Source organism: Paramacrobiotus metropolitanus, unplaced genomic scaffold, assembly GCF_019649055.1.
Source record: "Paramacrobiotus metropolitanus isolate TYO unplaced genomic scaffold, Prichtersi_v1.0 Parri_scaffold0000117, whole genome shotgun sequence".
NCBI classification, from domain to species: Eukaryota; Metazoa; Tardigrada; class Eutardigrada; order Parachela; family Macrobiotidae; genus Paramacrobiotus; species Paramacrobiotus metropolitanus.
This window is the reverse complement of record NW_026570337.1, coordinates 333,905-351,696: the sequence shown is the minus strand read 5'-3', so window position 1 is coordinate 351,696 and position 17,792 is coordinate 333,905. Positions and strand designations below refer to the sequence as shown.

General features: G+C 45.2%; 1 protein-coding gene across 1 annotated transcript; it reads left to right on the top strand.

Annotated features, from left to right (window-relative positions):
* The first annotated feature begins 945 nt into the window (after window positions 1-945).
* Window positions 946-11,943, top strand: LOC129598209 (fasciclin-1-like). Its single transcript, XM_055495989.1, has 9 exons — window positions 946-1,465; window positions 1,852-2,018; window positions 7,556-7,715; window positions 7,775-7,902; window positions 7,967-8,139; window positions 8,201-8,508; window positions 8,826-9,299; window positions 11,014-11,321; window positions 11,382-11,943. Exons 2-9 carry the CDS (start codon window positions 1,917-1,919, stop codon window positions 11,715-11,717), a joined length of 1,989 nt encoding a protein of 662 aa, XP_055351964.1. The 5' UTR covers window positions 946-1,465; window positions 1,852-1,916; the 3' UTR covers window positions 11,718-11,943.
* The last annotated feature ends 5,849 nt before the right edge of the window (window positions 11,944-17,792 follow it).

Here is a 17,792-nt window from a genome sequence, read left to right as displayed (position 1 = left end):
GTTGCACAGCGTTGTGTGTTGCACCACACAAACCGGCAAGATGTCAGCTTTTCGGCTTTCTGTACATGCGCGATGCACAAGTACATACAGCAGTGTTGTAGCAAACCGGCGAAACGGCGCTGAACGGCATCGATCGCTGCGATCAGGCACATCACATAGGGGAATCACGGCTGGGATGTATCTGTATCCGTACGCAATAAAACGTCGGTGGAGCAATTGGCTAAAGGAGCACGATGAGAAATTAAAGAGGCTTCGCTGTTGTATACTCTGACTCTGCTGCGCATTGATCAAGTGGGCGTAAATGGTAAATGGCGACGAGTAATGATGCTGACGAGCCGGTGTCCATTTGAGCAGAATTAATGGCCGCGCTGCGCTCTGCAACTGCATGCACTGCGCCCCGCCTCCATTGTTTTATTCAGCAGGCAGCGGCCACGCCCATCTCCACTGCTATAGCATTTGGCCGTACTGGCGCGCTAATGTGGCGTGTCGCGCAACAATTCTCTAGTGTTCCATTGGCAAGAATAACACGTCGCAAATTATTAGGCCGGTTTTCGCGGCAATGTGTGTGCTGTATTTGACACAACGCAGCGCCTGTCATAACGCATAACGCATAGCATGAATAATAACGTCTGCATAATGACAATGTTGTCTCTAACGCATTGTCCACAACACCGACGTTTTAATAATAATACAGCGCTGCCAAACAACGCGTGTTGAATGTTCGTTGTGCCAGTGGTGTGCCGCAACACCAACCGCCCCGCCCCGCCACTCCACAGCACACACGGGCTAATCTCTTCTCAATGGCGCACAGGGCCCCGCCCCGCTACGCTGGCCCGCCCACCTTCCACTCGCACACACACAAAACATCCAGTGTGTATAAACTCTGGTTGTGATTTGGCGTCTTGTGTTGAGTTCATGGATCAGCTGCCGGTTTTGTGTTAGTATACTAATATACGCAGTCGTGCCTGTTCCGTTTCTCGTCTCTCTCTGGTTTTGACGCGATCTCGCTGGCATTGTTGTGGCAGTGTATTGAATTCAAATGACCACTTGAGCGCGCTGAGAGAGCGACTCACGTAAGCTACTTGCCGGTTCGGTAATCTATCGCAAACGGGTTCGGTGCGATTCGGAATAGGAGCGTTGTTGTTGTTGGATCGGATACTGACCAGGCTCATTATATTCTGCGCTGGCAACTTGACGTGCAGCGTCCGTAATTTCTGATCTTTTGAACGCGAGTTCCGGAGTAACACGGCCTATCGATTTGCCGTTTTATCCAGGGTTTTTTCTGTTTGTTGGCCGATCGATTAGTGGCTGACACTCCGCGGGCGCCGCTGCCATTTTCCTGCACTAATGTGCAAAGCCATTCTTTGCGGGTGATTGGCGTGCATTTTTTCTTCGACATGGAAACGCTGATGGCGCTGCTGCGGCAGGATCCCGCTGCGCGCCGCATCCCGCCACAGTAAACACGGTAAGGCATCTCCGGTAACCTTTGCAAATTGCAATCACGGCGAGTGTATTTATACCACGCGGCTGATTAATAATGACCAGTCTGCGCCGGCGCCGTGTAATTAACAGCGCGTGTGGGTGTCGCTTGCGCCGATTACCTGCACCGGCAAATTAAACATCGCGGCGCTGTTGATCAACAGTGCGCTGCACAAGCGTATCTGTGCCAGTGCATCTGCCCGGCAAGTGGCGGCCACGGGGGAATTGGCAGCGGAAACCCGGGCGCATCCGTTGTGCCGGTTGGGGACGCTTAGCGTAGCTCGCGGAATATCTATCGCGCAGCGACGGAAATGATCCGGTCTTAAGAAAATTGATTGTATTTACATAAAAAACCTTTTTCCACTTTGACAGACTCGACGGCCAGCTGACTGTTGACCCACATTGCTTTTCCCTCTTCTGCATTCCTTGATCGTGTCATGGAGCGGCTGGCGCTAAGCTGGACGCTGCTCGTGTGCCTCGTGGACGGCGTGTTCGGACAGGGCGTCTACCAACTCTTGGCCGGCAACGGTCTAACCGAGGTACGTGGAAATCTAAGTGATCAGTCAGCGTTAAACTTAATGGTCAGCATCGATCGCGTACAACATAAGACTGGGAAATGGCAGTCTTATTTAGTGCAATGTGCAGTAACCCAGTTAAGATGACAGTGGAGCGGAAACCGTAAAATTCCCGGCGTACAAGGATGTGTTTATGCCTTGTGTCCGCTGATGCGTGTGTCCTTTGCGATGGGCTGCACGTCCGCGTCCACTTGTCGGGGATTAAGTGGCGCAACTAACGTCCATATGCGCCTGCTCCCTGGCTAACACAGGCTGTGTAGTGTATGTCCAGACAGCCATCTGTTCTCTCCCGGATAACGCTGAGCGTTAACGCACCCCATCTCCGCAATCATCTTTTCCAGCCGCGTAATACGCACATTATATTAAGATCCGTCGCAACATTATTTCTCCCCTATCGATTTCCATCCGGGAAGACACTAATGACCTTTGGCCTGATGAGAAAAAAAAGCCCATTTGTAGATGGAGTAATTTGCCGCGACCCAATTCGCCCGCATCGGCGCCTGGTATCCGGTGACGGCCGCGGGCCATTACTATGCAAAAAACGCCTCCCTAATGCCGGTGTATGCGGGTGTATATACGCGTAAACCGCCCGTGTGTTTAAGCCCAGCAACCTTAACGGCATGTTAGCGCTAACTAGCCCCGTTAAGCGGCGTCGTCTTACGTTATATTCAGCCGGGGAATTATCGGTTGCGCGGGACTGCCTGAATACCGGCTGATCCGGCGGGTGTATGTAAATCGTTAGTGTTGGGGAGAAAGTAGGCTAAACTATGGGGATTACATGGAATTAGGCTTGTCAGTCATCCTCGTTATCCTGTTTGCGCGCCTGCTCCGCTGGCTCGGCGCAGTGAAGCGCGCATACGCGGTGTATGCGTAATTTCTGATCCCGCTGCAGCACTGCGGCAAAATGGAGCGAGCGAGCGGCGTTTTAAATTCAGCTGGCCGCTGGCTGTGTGCGCCGCTAATTATTGCGCCCTGTGCCGGGTTGGCGGGGGGCTGCCAGTGCGCCTCCAGTAGCCGGCAGAATGATCGAACAGGTTGACGCATAAGTAGCCGGTTTATCCGGCCACTGTATGCGCTGTTTGTCCAAGCAATTCAGCCGCAGATTTACTCGAGACAAATCCCGGGAGAAATACGCCATATCGCATTATCATCATAATGCCGGCAGTCAATTATGCCGCGATCCACAGCGGATGGGCTTGGAAAAACGCATAAACACTTTAAAACCGGCAACGCGCCGTTGACGACTGTGTGTGCTTATAGAAAAAGTTGTAAGCGGTGCGTAAGTAGTGTGCGTAAGTCGGAATTAGGCTAGTCGATACAGTCGTTCCGTGTTGTCCTTTGCCGTGGACAAACATGGCGCTGCAGCAACGCGCATATTGCTCAAAAAACAAATAAACCCGCCGGCCCACATCGTGTCATTGCGCAACCGGAAGCCCGTGCGCGGATGACAACACAGCGCTGTAATACGTGGATATTACTCCGCTTAAAGAGGCAGCAAAGTGTGTTGTCACAGGCATTTAATTTAGCTGGCGTTTATTGTATTGACTGGCATGTCCGCTGCAGCAGCAGCTGAGCTGACGCGCGAACGCAATTGGATTTAGGGAAAAGAGCCTGTTCAGTGAACAAGCGCTGGCTTAGCGTTAAAGCGAGCCAGGCTGTCTTATCACGGGAAGCTGAGGAAGACGGGGCGAAATATGTGTCAGTTGCTCATTTACTGGAGTGCTGCTAATCTCTTTGCGCACAGACTCCACCTTCGCCTTGCTTCCTGCGCGTCCCACTTCGCCCCGGCCATCAGCTGCTGCATTTCACCGTTTTCCGCCTAATTGCTATTACGCGGACGCGCTGCGCCGGGAATACACAATGAAGCTGTCGTTTGCCCGCCTGCCGAATTGGCCCAACTTTATTAATTTGGCGATTGACAAACTCGCCTGAAAATTCCCATTAAAGACGCTGTAAAATCTGGCCATTGAATTCCTGTTTCCGTGCTCGTCGAAAAGGGAGCACGTGATGCCAGCGCGACCAGTCCATCTTTAATAACATTTAGATGAATGTTTATAGAAGGCAGTCATAAATCACTGAGCCAGCAGCGTGGCCGAGTGCTGCCGCGGAGTCCGGCTGGCAGTGCAAATCAGGCTGCTAATCCGGCCACTGATCGATCGCCGTTGCTGGCCTGACAAGCTGGCGCTCGATGCTGCGCCGCGACAGGGAAAAAACGCGGGAATATCGCTGCTTATCGAGTGCTGACAAGCAGCGGCTAATGGCGCAGCGGCTTAGTCTAACCGCCGCCCGGAAGTGCGGACGCCAGCGACAATGAAAAGCCAGGCATTAGAGTTGTGCAAAGTAAACGCGTGGGTAAATGTGTACGGAGATAAGTGAATCCCGTGCGCTCCGCTGGCAATGAAGTGATCATTATGACTAATTGTAATGACACTGATTCAGGCACGTCAGCGGCACGCGCCGCAGCTGCTGTTTCAGTGCGAGCGGTCGCGTCAGGACAGGCGTGTACAATACAATAGACGGTGGTCAGCTGAGGACGCACAGAGAAAGTGAGACAGAGAACGAGAGAGAGACGCGCGTACAGTGGACGCGGGTCAGCTGAGGACAGGCGGATATAAAGATCGAGTGAGAGAGAGGCGCGTATACGAATGCAGTCACCAGTGGACGCGGGTCTGCTGAGGACAGCGGCTAAAGCCGCTAAAGCCGGTTGGATATGAAGACTGAGCCAGAGAGACTTATATGTTCAATGGACGTGGGTCAGCTGAAGACAGCCAGACAGAGACAGCGAGCAGACAGACGCCCGGTGCTTTTGATCTGTGTTGCTAACCTCGGCTGACCGCTGTCCTAACCACCGCTGACGTCAGGCCTTCCCATTCAGCGCTGATCAATTGTGTTGACATTATGGTTACGGATATTATTCCTGGCTAATGAGCCTACTTTAGCGCCCATTGTCCCGTACAACAGCTGCCGCACGGATAATGCACGTGTAAATTGCAATGAATAAATGCTGTTGCTACAGTTGTTCTTCTTTCTTTACCCACTTAATTAATGTAATCTCCCCGTGCACATTTATTTGTCATGCTGCACGTGCCGTTGCCACTGCCCAGTTGTTAACCGTCACTTTAAGGATTAAAAGCCAGCAGTTGATTGAGGAAACTTGAGGATTAAATTTTGCAATTTACTGGGGAATTTTACTGCAGCGTTGCTGGTGCCGATATTCCAATGCTGATGTGGAAATTAATTTTAAAATGCGCGTTGGGCGAATGCGGCGGTTGGCAGGTGCTAAATCCGTGGCAATCCATTTAGAAGGCTTTTAAGGCATTTTAGAGAATGGGCAGCGGGACGAATTAGGAAGGTGTGAGTAATTGTGTTAGTGGACGGCGGCTGTGTTGGAGATTGTGCGCGGGCAGCGGTGCGTGGCCGGCGCTGGCATTTTTGCCGGCTCACTGCCTTCGCGCTCTGGCAAGCGCGTTGCTTTCCTAGCGCGGCTTTGTGTTGGGAGGCAATTTGGCTGAGTGTGTGTTGTGGGAGCGATAAGGAGAATGGTTGATTATTTATGCGCTGGGAAAACACAGGCCGCTTTAATGAATACATTCCGCTATACAACGCCGCCCGAATGCGGGAGCCGGTCGGGTTTGTGTATCGCGGGGTGAACTTGACATTTCCGGTTGATGGAGTTGAGCGGAAACGGGCATGTCGAGCCGCTGTTTGCCCGGCCGAGTCAGTGGCGATATCGTTTGACAGACAAGCAAGGAAACCTCATCCTTCCTTGCCTTCTTGCTGTTATATCGTGTATTCCCCATATCGATAGCCCGTTATCCCGGGCACACGCTGCGGCTTGAGCAAACTGGGCCAAACGGCCTCATTTCCCCTTGTAATGCTGTTTGCTCACTCCTGGCCAATTCGCTCCACTGTCAATAAATTACCGTCTTGACTTATTCGCATTGCACGACTAATTTCTTATGACAACACTCGTGGCTCGTCCATTTTAATCACTACATCGCTCGCGCATTCTTCACGCTTTACGCGCTACACTGGACACTTGCTGTGGCTTTTCAGGCCGAGAAAATATTGACTTATTTAGATAAAAATGTAAAAAATAACAACTTGAAAAAACGTGAAAAAATTTCTTATATTTATTTTCTTTGGTTAAAATGTTAATAAATAATTGTTGCATTTAAAAACTGGGTCCACTGTTGCAATAGAATCTTGTGGCAGGATTTCGGGAGAATATCTCGATTAATTAAGTTTTGTAATTATCGCTCGTGGATTAGGAATTTCCAGTTAACGCGATTATGTCTGAAGCAAAATTAAGAGAAATTCTGGAAACGTGTAGAAATATTCTTCAGTGTTTGGGATTGAGTTTTGTAATTGTCGCTCATGAACGAGAACTTCCCAGTCAGCGCGAGTCATATCGATGTTATGATGGTGAATGAAGGATGGGCGCCTTCCACTGTCTTGACGGCATCTCTCCCGAATACTCGCCGTCCTTATCCCGCTGACGTGACTGTCAGTCATGCCCAGTCACATATACAGTCAATCGGCATCTGACGGAAGTGTCATAAATGTTATGATCCCAGCAGGCATTTGCTGGCATTTGATATCTTGAGCAAATATTTGCCCAACCGGCCCAATTCCAGCTGGACTGCCGGCCGCGGTCTTAGTCTAGGCGTGATTGTAAGGAGGAGGAAATGAAAATAATTGACTATGCAAGCAGTCCACTCTCGCAGCTTAATGCCATACATAACTGCCACCGTTGTATTACAGTCGCTGCGTGTTTTATTTTCCCCGGCAAATGCGTGTTTTGTCCGGGCCAGTGAATGGCGCATTCACCAGCCGGGCATTCAGCGCGACATGTCCGCGGAACAAAACAGCCTGCGCTGGTCAGTGTGTGTAATTACGCTTTTATTACCACAGCCATAACGCATTTGCGCTGCACAATGCCAGCACACTATCTCTGACAGGCTTTTTGTCGATCCCATTACGGAATACTGACCATCATTCATCGCGCGACAATCACGGCTATCTCACATTTCCACGCTGCTACTAAACCGCATGGGAACGGCAGTCTGTAATAACAGTCGAGAAAAAACACGGGAGTAGCGTATTACACGCATTCCTGCGCTGAGGTATCAATAAACGTCGCGCTTGTGAATGGCCGCGACGTAGTACAGATGACGAGAAAACCGGAATCGCTCCACAACAGACCGCCTAATTATTCGCCGGCAGACGCCCCGCCGACACGCAGCAGACTGCGCCGGCAGCATAATACACACCGGAGATATCGGTGCACAGTGAGCCGGGCGATAATGATCCCGTCAAACCCCGTAATTACCGCACCGCAGTAATGAATGGCCCATTGATAAAATAACGGCATGTTGTTAGGCTATTAGCGGCGACCGGCTGGGTTTCTGTGCGCCGCTAACGAAGCCAATTACGTAGTGTATCATACACTGTATAACGATTACCGGCTAATTTGATTGAATTCCGGTTTTCCGTTGCAGTTCGAGAAGATCGTCAACAGTGACTTTCTCATGAAGGCGCTGCTCAGTTCGCAGACGTCGCCCATGACGGTCTTCGTCCCGTCGGACGAGGCCATTCGGCGCTGGCGGAGCGCCAACGCGCCGCTCACTCTCAACTCGGACATTCTACAAAACCATATCGGTATGTTACAACATCGTGACGACCGATTTCCACCGGCTTTTGACGGGTTTTTCTTGCAGCACCCGGTGAATGGAGTCGCGAGAAGTTGGTGGAGATCGCGCAGATCCCGTTTAAGCAGGACCGGAAAATCCGCAGCGCTCTGCGAGAAGCGCCGCTGTGGCTGCAGTATTTTTCCTCGACGACGCCGGTAAGCGTTACAATCGTTCAGACCGAGATTTCCGGTTAATTTACCAACGTTTTTTCTGCGGCAGAAACTGTACATCAATAACGCCAGAATCCTTTCCCCGAACGCACAGACCAGCGGCAACCAGCTACTGCTCATTGTCGATGACGTTATTTCACCGGTCGGCACCGCCGCCTCCGCCGAGAAGTTCATCGAGAATCCCGCCGGCGAAGGCCACCGCGATCTATTATCACAGCTAAAGTGAGCCGGTATTCCACAGCGTTCGATGTCTGTCAATCAGCGAGTGTGTTGCGCTTTGCAGCGAGATTAAACGCGAAGTGTCGCAGCAGTTCGAGCACTCGCTGGAGGACACCAACGGCGTGCACACCTTCTTCCTGCCCAACGACGCCGCCTTCGAGGCGCTGAAGACGCGCGGCGCCTTCGACGTGGCGGTGCTGCGCGGCCACATTGTCCCCAACGAACTGCTGTTTCTCAGTACAATGGCCGACTGTCTCGACGAGGCGCAGCGGACGACGGGGACCCGGCAGACGGGATTCCGGACGCTCAACGACGAAAGTTCCCCGGCGTCGTTCGACAGCTTGATCGCTTACGCCAACAACAGCGCTCAGCGTACGAAAGCGCCTAATCTTTATATCGGCATGAATAAACATTTAACTATACACGTATTTTTGTACATGTAACATATGTTTTTATACATGTATTTTATACTTGTATTACATGTATTACTTTTAATTATACATGGACTTTACACATGTATTTCTATACATTATACATGTCAATACATGTATTTTTACATGATATATGTATTTTATACATATATATTTATACATGAATTTTTATACATTATATATATATATATATATATATATATATATATTTTCATACATGTATTTTTATACATTATACATATATTTTTAATTATACAGCGCAGGTGTACAGTCTGACCAGCCGCGGCAGCAGCGCGGTGCCGGCCGGCCGCGTCTACGCCCGCATCGTCAAAGCCAACATCCCGGTCGGGAACGGCGTGGTGCACATCATCGACCGCGTGCTGCTGCTCGTCGAGCAGAACGCCCGTGACATGCTGAGCGCGCGCGACAGCATGCGCAACTTCCGCGAATGGCTGAACCTGGCCGACGCGCAATTCTTCAACAACCTGGCCGAACCCTCCGCCGACCTGACGCTCTTCATCCCCAGCAACGAGTCCATCGCGGCGCTGCCGGTGGCCAAGGTGCACCAGCTGCGCACCGACCGCGCCTTCCTCAACCGCATCGTCAGCATGCACATCGTGCCCGGCCGGATGTGGCGCGCCGAGGAGATGCTCAGGGAGAACACCACGCTCACCGCGTCCTCCAATGTCAAAAGGCTGACCTTCTTCGCCCGGGAGATGCCCGCCGGCAAAGGTAACGCGTCCGTTAGAATTTGACACGACTTCCTGTACTTCCGGTCTGTTCTGTACAAAATTGTAACGGAAGTTCTAATGTAAAGGTACAGATAGCACCAGCTTAGCGCAAAGTTTGCGCTTACCACAATAACAAATTTACTCCACTCAATATTAATTTAGAAGAATAATTATAAAAGAATTATCTTAATATTTCAAAACTTATTTATTAATTATAACCCTTCTCGTGCCAACTGGGACAAATTTTTCATCTGAAAGTATTTTTGTGAGCGATGCTGGTCTCTGTACTTATTGCAAATAAAGTACAAATATAAACAATATGACATTATTATGTAAGCAGTAGATTACTCATTAGAAGTAAAACGTCCGCAGAAGGTACAGTGTGTAAGCAGTAAAGTACGTACGTACCTAAAGCTCTTTCTGTGTGTGTTCATATTATGAGTTTTAATGTTTACAGAAACAGGTTTTAAAATGTAATTCTGTCACGACTTTACTTAGTTCTCTGACGTCCTCTTACTAATTATGTCATATCACAACATAACATCATCGTGTAATATCAAGTATAAATATAGTATGTACAACATATCGTTGCTATGCTACACTGACAAATTCTCTTTAATCACCCTGCGGATTTTAAAAAGTAGTAGAGTTTTCCAATATGAGCGTGCCGAGAACGAATGCGCGACGCTACCTTGTATTTTAAATAAGTAATAATATATCTTCAGCACTTAACTATTACCAAATAAAAATATGACCGTACATCTATTTATATCATCTACAGGTTACACTCCACAGTGATTAATTCTGTACTGTAACAGTATAACTAAAGATACACAGTACGTATACACCACAGTATACAGTGTATAGCGTAATAGAATACCGTAGTAATGTACCTAAAAAGTATAGTTACAATCGTACATACATGCACATGTATACATGCACATGCACCTATGTGTTCTACGGTATAATTATAGTACTTACTTGAACATGTACAATATATAGATATGTATCAGCAATGTTCTTCGTGGTTACAATCACTGTGTTGAAGTAATCTGTATACTGTGCAGTAAACACTTTCTCGAATGCTCTTTACGTTTCCTATACTTTACTAAAAATCTGGTGAAATTATCTTCTGACCACTGGTTATTAAAAACAAACAAAACTCTGTGTGCAGATTTACAGAAAATATGAAAAGTTTGAAGAATAAGCTGGACTGAATAAAGAAAGACAACTCGTTGACGAGTACATAAAAACTGCGCGTACATTAATTATGTTTTGAACGGTAAGATTGTGTGAATGTAAAAATACAGATATGTTTAATATTTGGTAACTTACATTGATATTTGGAATGCTACGGCCACATGGCAAATGTGTATACTATGTATGTAAAATTAATAGTGTGTCGTGGCTCGCCGTAGTGTAGAATTTGGCCTAACCCGGAATCTGTATTGGTCGCTAATCGCTACAGGGATGTGTGGGACATCACGAGACAAGCTTGCACTTATATGTAAACCATCAAAATAAATTATAAACAAACAATTTTTCTCGTATAGTTACTTAGATATTGAGACCAATAAATTTGTCAATGTGCTAGATGTAATGCGCATAGTTACGATTTTTCATAACGCAGACTTGCTTGCTATATGTACATGTGCCTTTACCTTAGAAATTACGGAACAGGCTTGTACATGACTACATGTCCGTGTTGTGAGCAGAGTTGTACGTGGAGGGCGACGGTGTGCGGGCGCGCATCGTGGAGCCGGACATCGCGGCCACCAACGCCGTCATCCACATGATCGACGCCGTGCTGGGTCTGCCGTTCCTCAACGTCCTGGAGAAACTGCGCGCCGACAACAACCTGAAGCGCACCGCGTCCTCCGTCGAGCGCTCCCGGGAGCTCAACAACGCGCTGCAGTCCGCCGCCAAGAACTTCACGGTCTTCGCGCCCTCCGACCAAGCCTGGGCGAATTTAAAAGCGCAGGACCGCGACGCTTTGTACGCGCGACCGGATCTTCTCGGGAGAGTACGTATCATCCACTTCCGGTTCCTAAGCTTTGTCCTGGTTCATGAGCGTTAACTGCAGGTGCTGAAACGACACATTGTCGCCGGGCGACGCGTGGACGCTGCTTATTTGAAGAGCGGCGACCGGCTGGCGACGATGCAGGACGAAGTGCTGGTCAAGCAGAGCCGCGACAGCCGCGAGATGCAGCTGGAGTGGAAAGGTCACGTGGCCAAACTGACGACCTTCGACCTGTCGGCCGTCAACGGCGTCGTCCACGTCATCGACCAAGTGCTCTTCGACCGCCAGACCGACATTACATCCGCCGCGGCGTCTTGGCTTAATTCACTCAGTCTCGTTTCTCTGATGTCTCTCACTGCAATACTGATGACCTTTTCCGGACAAACGTGGTCTTGTTGAATCTTTTATCGGTGACGTGTCAACTGATCTCATTTGTTTTCTTGTAATAGTAATTTTGTGAATACCGTTTGCGGTTCTGTACGTTGCGGTCTAAATAAAAGAGACGTTAAGCATTAATTTTGCCGTTATTGGGTCGACTTCCATCTAAGCATTAAAATTTCTCCAATTACGGATTTACCGGTACAAGGCGAATCAAACGAACGCGGTTTTTTTTATTAACTTTAGTTGCCGAGTGATCTTTCAGGTAATGATAACAAATTTTTCTCCATGAAATGCACTATTTCAAATTCACGATCGGAAGTTGGCATATTTTAACAGTTACAGATCGGATGGGCTATTCTATCAGCGGAGCACTTCCGGCGTTATGAGGCTGTCTCTTTGCGGGCAACACTGCCGCACATTTTCGCGCTTCTGCTGACATACATTCCGCCACGTGCCTCAACTCGCTGCGTCCCAATAGCCGGGATAATCGGCTTTTCCGGGCCAATCAGGATCGATATATTGTGCCTAGAGCATACTTCCGTTATCGTACGTCTGCGACGGGATGTAGGTACTGCATGTCATTGTTTGCGGGAAATTAAGATACAGTACTTTTACTGACGGCGCTTCAGCTGATTTGTTATTTTCTTGCTACAGCGGATGCGGTAATGAAAACAAGCAAAAAACATAAACTTCCCAGGGTAACCAGGATTAGCATAGTGCCATTAGTGCGTATTTGCATAATACGCTGCAGCCGGGATATGTTGCATCCCCGTAATGCAGTCAGTACTCCGTACGAACGGGGCGTATACTTCTTTTTGGCGGCCCTTGCCCCGACACAACGATTTCCAGTACTGGAGCGGACGCCGGAAATTAAAACCGGCAAAAAAGTTGATTTTGCGGAAACGTATTACCGGAACACCGCATATATTAGAATCCCGCACCGGCTAATACCGCTTTCGATTTAAAGGCGATGCAGAATATAGCATTCGACGGTTATTTACCAGTAAAGACATTCACACGTGATTTTTTAAAAATGGTTTTTAACGCAGCTATTACATGCCTTATTTTGGTCTCGTGTATGTGGAACATAACGCTTTGTTCTCATCATCCTGAAAGACAGCCATTTCAGTTTCCTAGCGGTCAAGTCGTTCCAACACATGTTTTGTATGCCATCGTTGAACAGGCTGTGAAAGTCTACATTTCTGAAAGTCAAAAGCTTAAGACAGCTGCTGACGAAAAGGAAACTCCAAAGGAATCGGTCACCAATAATTTCGCTTTTCAAGTCACTTTATTGTTTGGTTCGTTTGGAATAATCTTTCTTCTAGTTTGGATATTAATCGAGGCTCTTCAGGATCTGCATGGAGAAGGCTTGGATAATATGAAATTCAGATACCCGTTTGCTCATGAGGAAGACCTCGTTCCAGAATATAGCTGCGGACCGGTAATCAGAAGACCACCTACCAAACGCAGAAAGAAGATCCAGTACACGGAAAATGCTGAAGGTATGATTGTGCAGGCTTTGACATCCGCTGCCGCCTATAGATCGACCAGAATAAATAATTAGTTGGGCAGATTCTTAATTGCATGATTGGATCAAATACATAACTAGTTGTCACGGATGTAATATTCGTAAAATGTTGAGTGACCCATGTAATTTGTATTAACAGATAGGTGAGACAGTAAAATAAAGTTACATATGCTAATTCCCTTATTTCCGGTTTTGATAATATTAATGTTGAAAAAATTTATTAGATCGCCCCGTTTTTAACGTTTTAGAACAAAGACAGTTGTATTATCAATTACATATTTTGAAATAATGCAGGCACCGCGGCAGGTAAGGTGCATAGAAAAGCGGATTATTATCGCGAATACGAATTCTGAAATGCATTTATGCAGCGCATTATATATTAGACTGTACACTGGAAAATTTCGGTCTCGTTGGTTATCTGGCCAGTAATATCAATCGGAATATGGTTTTTTGGCCAGTATTATCTGTAGGTGTGATTTGTGCCTGGCATTGTTATACGTATACGGTATATTTGTATAATATGGGACACATGTGCGATAATACGAACCTTACATAAAAATTATGATGGGAGGTCATAATGGTACCTGTAGCGCGCAGTATTTAAAAACGACGTGTGTTACCGCATGTACTATGTATTGTACCGGTACATGTGCACAGCATGTAATTTTAAGGGAAATGGCCCGGTACATAGCGTCCAAAATGGTATACATACACTAAAACTTTCGCTTGCGCGCACTCCGAATCACTTTTTTGTAATACTTTATGTCGTTCTAAAGCTGAATAAATTGTTTACATTGTTCTGAAAACCGTTTGCGCGCGCAACATCCGGTTGCTGAGATATGGTGAAACAAAATGGGCAAAAAGTTTAAACGCATTGTCGTGTACGAAAAGTCTGGTTATTACCCGCTCTTCTTGAAACTTTGCTATAAAAGACACATGACCATAAGGTCGAAAGTGAACCAGTATCAGATTCACAGCATTTTTTTTCGATTTTAAAATGAATTTTAAAAATTTTAAAATTCATTTTAAAATTATGGGAAAGTGCTATGAACCTGAAATTGGTTCACTTTCGACCTTATGATCATGTCTTTACAAAGTTTCGAAGAAGATCGGTAATAACCAGAACTTTCGTACGATATTCATTTCTTTTACAGTTATATCTCGGCAACCTGTTGCGCCTTTTCAGAACAATGTAAACAAATGATTTAGCTTTAGAATGACATAAAGTTTTATAAAAAAGTGATTCGGGTGCGCGCAAGCGAAGTTTAATAATATACCATTGTAGACCATTTTTTCCCAAATACTGAGCTCTACATATATATACAGTAGTATAAGTGCATGCGTTGCATCGGCATAAAGGTATTTTAAATTTGTAAACGAGCGAAGAGGGATAAGCGATTTTGAACCAAGGCAAATTGTTATTATTGTCAAAGAATCCAAGCGGCGGTTGTACTCGTACATAATAATTTACTGTTCGTTGCAGAATAAACTGCAAAATACTGGATCACTTTTTTATTTACTTTATTTATTCATTTTATTGTAGCTCGTTGCTTGTCTTTTTTCATGAATGCTAAATTGTTGAACAAATCCGATTGCTGCGTTTATCTAAAGATTTACATACATATACATGATTACGTCATTCTATCTTTGTAAATCATGTAACTGGAGGTTCACAGGCTTCTGCTCTACTCTTTTTTAAAGTCAAAAATTTATGGAGTTTCAAGTACTTCCGGTATCTTTACAAAAAACGCTTCCGTTAAGTTATGAAAAAGTGCAATAGCTAAGTACTTTATCTATTTCTTGCAATACTTATCTTTATAATTATTTATTTATAACAATAAAGAAGTAAGCAGAAAAATAAATCAACTTTATAGTGGAAGGTCGAGTAATAATAATCTTTTACCAATATTACGAAAAAAAGTTGTTGGTCTTTTTTACTTTCAAAATTCTTCCTCAAAGATTTTAGTTGTGTTATATTAGTAATTTTGATAACTGATGAATTTTTCAACGTTTGTATGTTTTAAGCAAATAAAAATAAAGTGAAAATTTATGTAAAGCAGTTGGACTTACTGGCCAACAAAAAACGAATAATCGATTAGCTTGCATATTTGAAAACAGGTTTACGTCGTTGCTAGCAAGCGGTTTGGATTAACAGTGTGCGTACTAGTACTATGTGCACTATGTATGTACAAGCCAGTCGACAAATCGAGCATCAAGAATAAAGCAAAAATCTCAGTTCATGAGTTAAGGTGTCCATATGCATTGAATAAATGCACGTTTTTTCCATTCAAATTTATCGCCACTAATACCATACCCACTAATCACGCTAGAGAAATTTTAAATATCGGTGTAACATGTATGTATGTATAAATAAAATATCGGAAAGTATTTTTTATTATTATTAAATTGTCTTCAATAACCATAGTGTTGCGACCAACATTGAATCCAGTAGCGCGCTTATTGCGCTCCGCCTGTACCTTTATCTACTCGTCTGGTCGTTTTAAAGTGAAACACAAATAGTAAATTAATAACACTACTACTAATAATAGACACTAATAACACTAATAATAACTAATAATAACTGCTAATAATAATAATAACTAATAACTAATAATAACTAATAATAACTAATAATAACTAATAATAACTAATAATAACTAATAATAATAACTAGTAATAACTAATAATAACTAACAATAACTATATAATAATAACTAATAATAACTAATAACTAATAATAACTAATAATAACTAATAATAACTAATAATAACTAATAATAACTAATAATAACTAATAATAACTGATGGCCAACTAATAATAACTAATAATAACTGATAATAACTAATAATAACTAATAATAACTAATAATAACTAATAATAACTAATAATAACTAATAATAACTAATAATAACTAATAATAACTAATAATAACTAATAATAACTAATAATAACTAATAATAACTAATAATAACTGATAATAACTAATAATAACTAATAATAATAACACTCAAATCTTCTCGTCTTAACATGGTTTCATAGCAGGCAGTCCGGATGACGCATTGCGTCCAAGTCAAATTCCCGCGCTCACTGGTATAAAACGGAAAACGACGACGACTTTACAGGAAAGCGCCTGCGGAAAGAAAGCTCGCAATCCGTTTACCTCATCAAGGGTCAGCTTACCGTTCAAGCAACCCCTACGTGGTTTTCCAAAAGTCCCTGCTGCAGTTCACCAACCAATTGGACAGTGTCTTCCCTCTACGTCGGCAGTAGACTCGAGACCGTTTAAGCCGCCCAAGACGCGTCTTCACCCGGTGTCTGGTACTGCGGCTCAGTCGGATAGAAGGATTGCGGAAACCATCCTGAGGGAAATTCGAACAGTTGATCTGGTGCTACCAGAGGCGATTTATATTGATGCAGTGAAGCAGGTATAATGTCCACTATGATATATTTTGTCAATCCAAGTTAGAATTTTCTGATCTACAGATATTAGCACTCCACAAGCCAGATATTGACCGGATACTGCAGTGGCTTAGGACTAGTCCGCCTCAGGTTTACCAACCTAGCAGAGCAGGCGTCAAAGAAGCTTGCCGGTTCTGGTCTGGATTCCTCAATGATTATGCGGTTGTCAATGTGGATGGTAAAGGTCACTGCGCATATATGGCTATATCGCAGTCTTTGACCGGCACACAGGAGAACTATTTGCAATTGCGACTTGCTGCAATCTGGGAGTTTTTGGAAAATGTGGATGTATTTCGCGACTGGAATAATTCCCTCCATGACGCCGAAGATTTCAAATCTCTCATTCGAACAACGGCCGCATATCAGAGAGAGCTCGAAGGCGGACTCGAAGAATGGGGAGGCGCGATGACCATGCAGGGAATCTCTGCCGCTATTCGACGCCCGATATACAATTATGTCCAGTTTACATCGGAAGAGTACGCTCGGCTAGGTTGCAACCGTGTACGGAGTCCTCATGAGGTATTATAAATTTCCAACGCTTTTTAAATGTAGTTATTTCAGAACAACGAATTGAAACTTTATCTGTAATCTAGGCGCGGGAAAAGATCACCAACGGGGAGGGAAGCGGTCTCCATTGGCAATATCAGGATATCCATGGGATCCCGCTGGGAACACCGCCAATATGCATCATTTATACGAACTTCAACCACTACAAATCATTCATCCCATTAAGACCGGACGTGGAACCCTATCCTCCGAGAAACATCTGCCGAAGCCAAGGGATTGTTATTCCAGCGGAAATCGACCCGTTTGCACTTGTGATTGACGAGGAGCTTGGAGAACTGAATTCCTAGTTCGGTGCCTTTGTTTTACTTTTGAACCTGGTGTTGTGTTTTGCCTATTGCATTAAAGTCTGTTCTGATGTTTGTCGCTTCCTCACATTTTCGATCTGTTAACCTTTTCTTCCGTTTAATTTACTTGGATTTTAATTAGATTTTATTTGTTATTGTCAACAGTCCAGGAAATTACTCTAACCCGGGAAATGTTTTATATTTTAACGAATATTCTGAAATTGGTCCAGCCGGTTATACTTGCGTTAACCGAA

Excerpts from the sequence above, each read along its gene's own strand:
- LOC129598209 (XM_055495989.1), top strand. The coding sequence starts at position 1,917 with ATGGAGCGGCTGGCGCTAAGCTGGACGCTGCTCGTGTGCCTCGTGGAC. Across the intron at positions 8,140-8,200 it reads GATCTATTATCACAGCTAAA|CGAGATTAAACGCGAAGTGT; the intron begins GTGAGCCGGTAT and ends TGCGCTTTGCAG. Across the intron at positions 9,300-11,013 it reads GGAGATGCCCGCCGGCAAAG|AGTTGTACGTGGAGGGCGAC; the intron begins GTAACGCGTCCG and ends TGTTGTGAGCAG.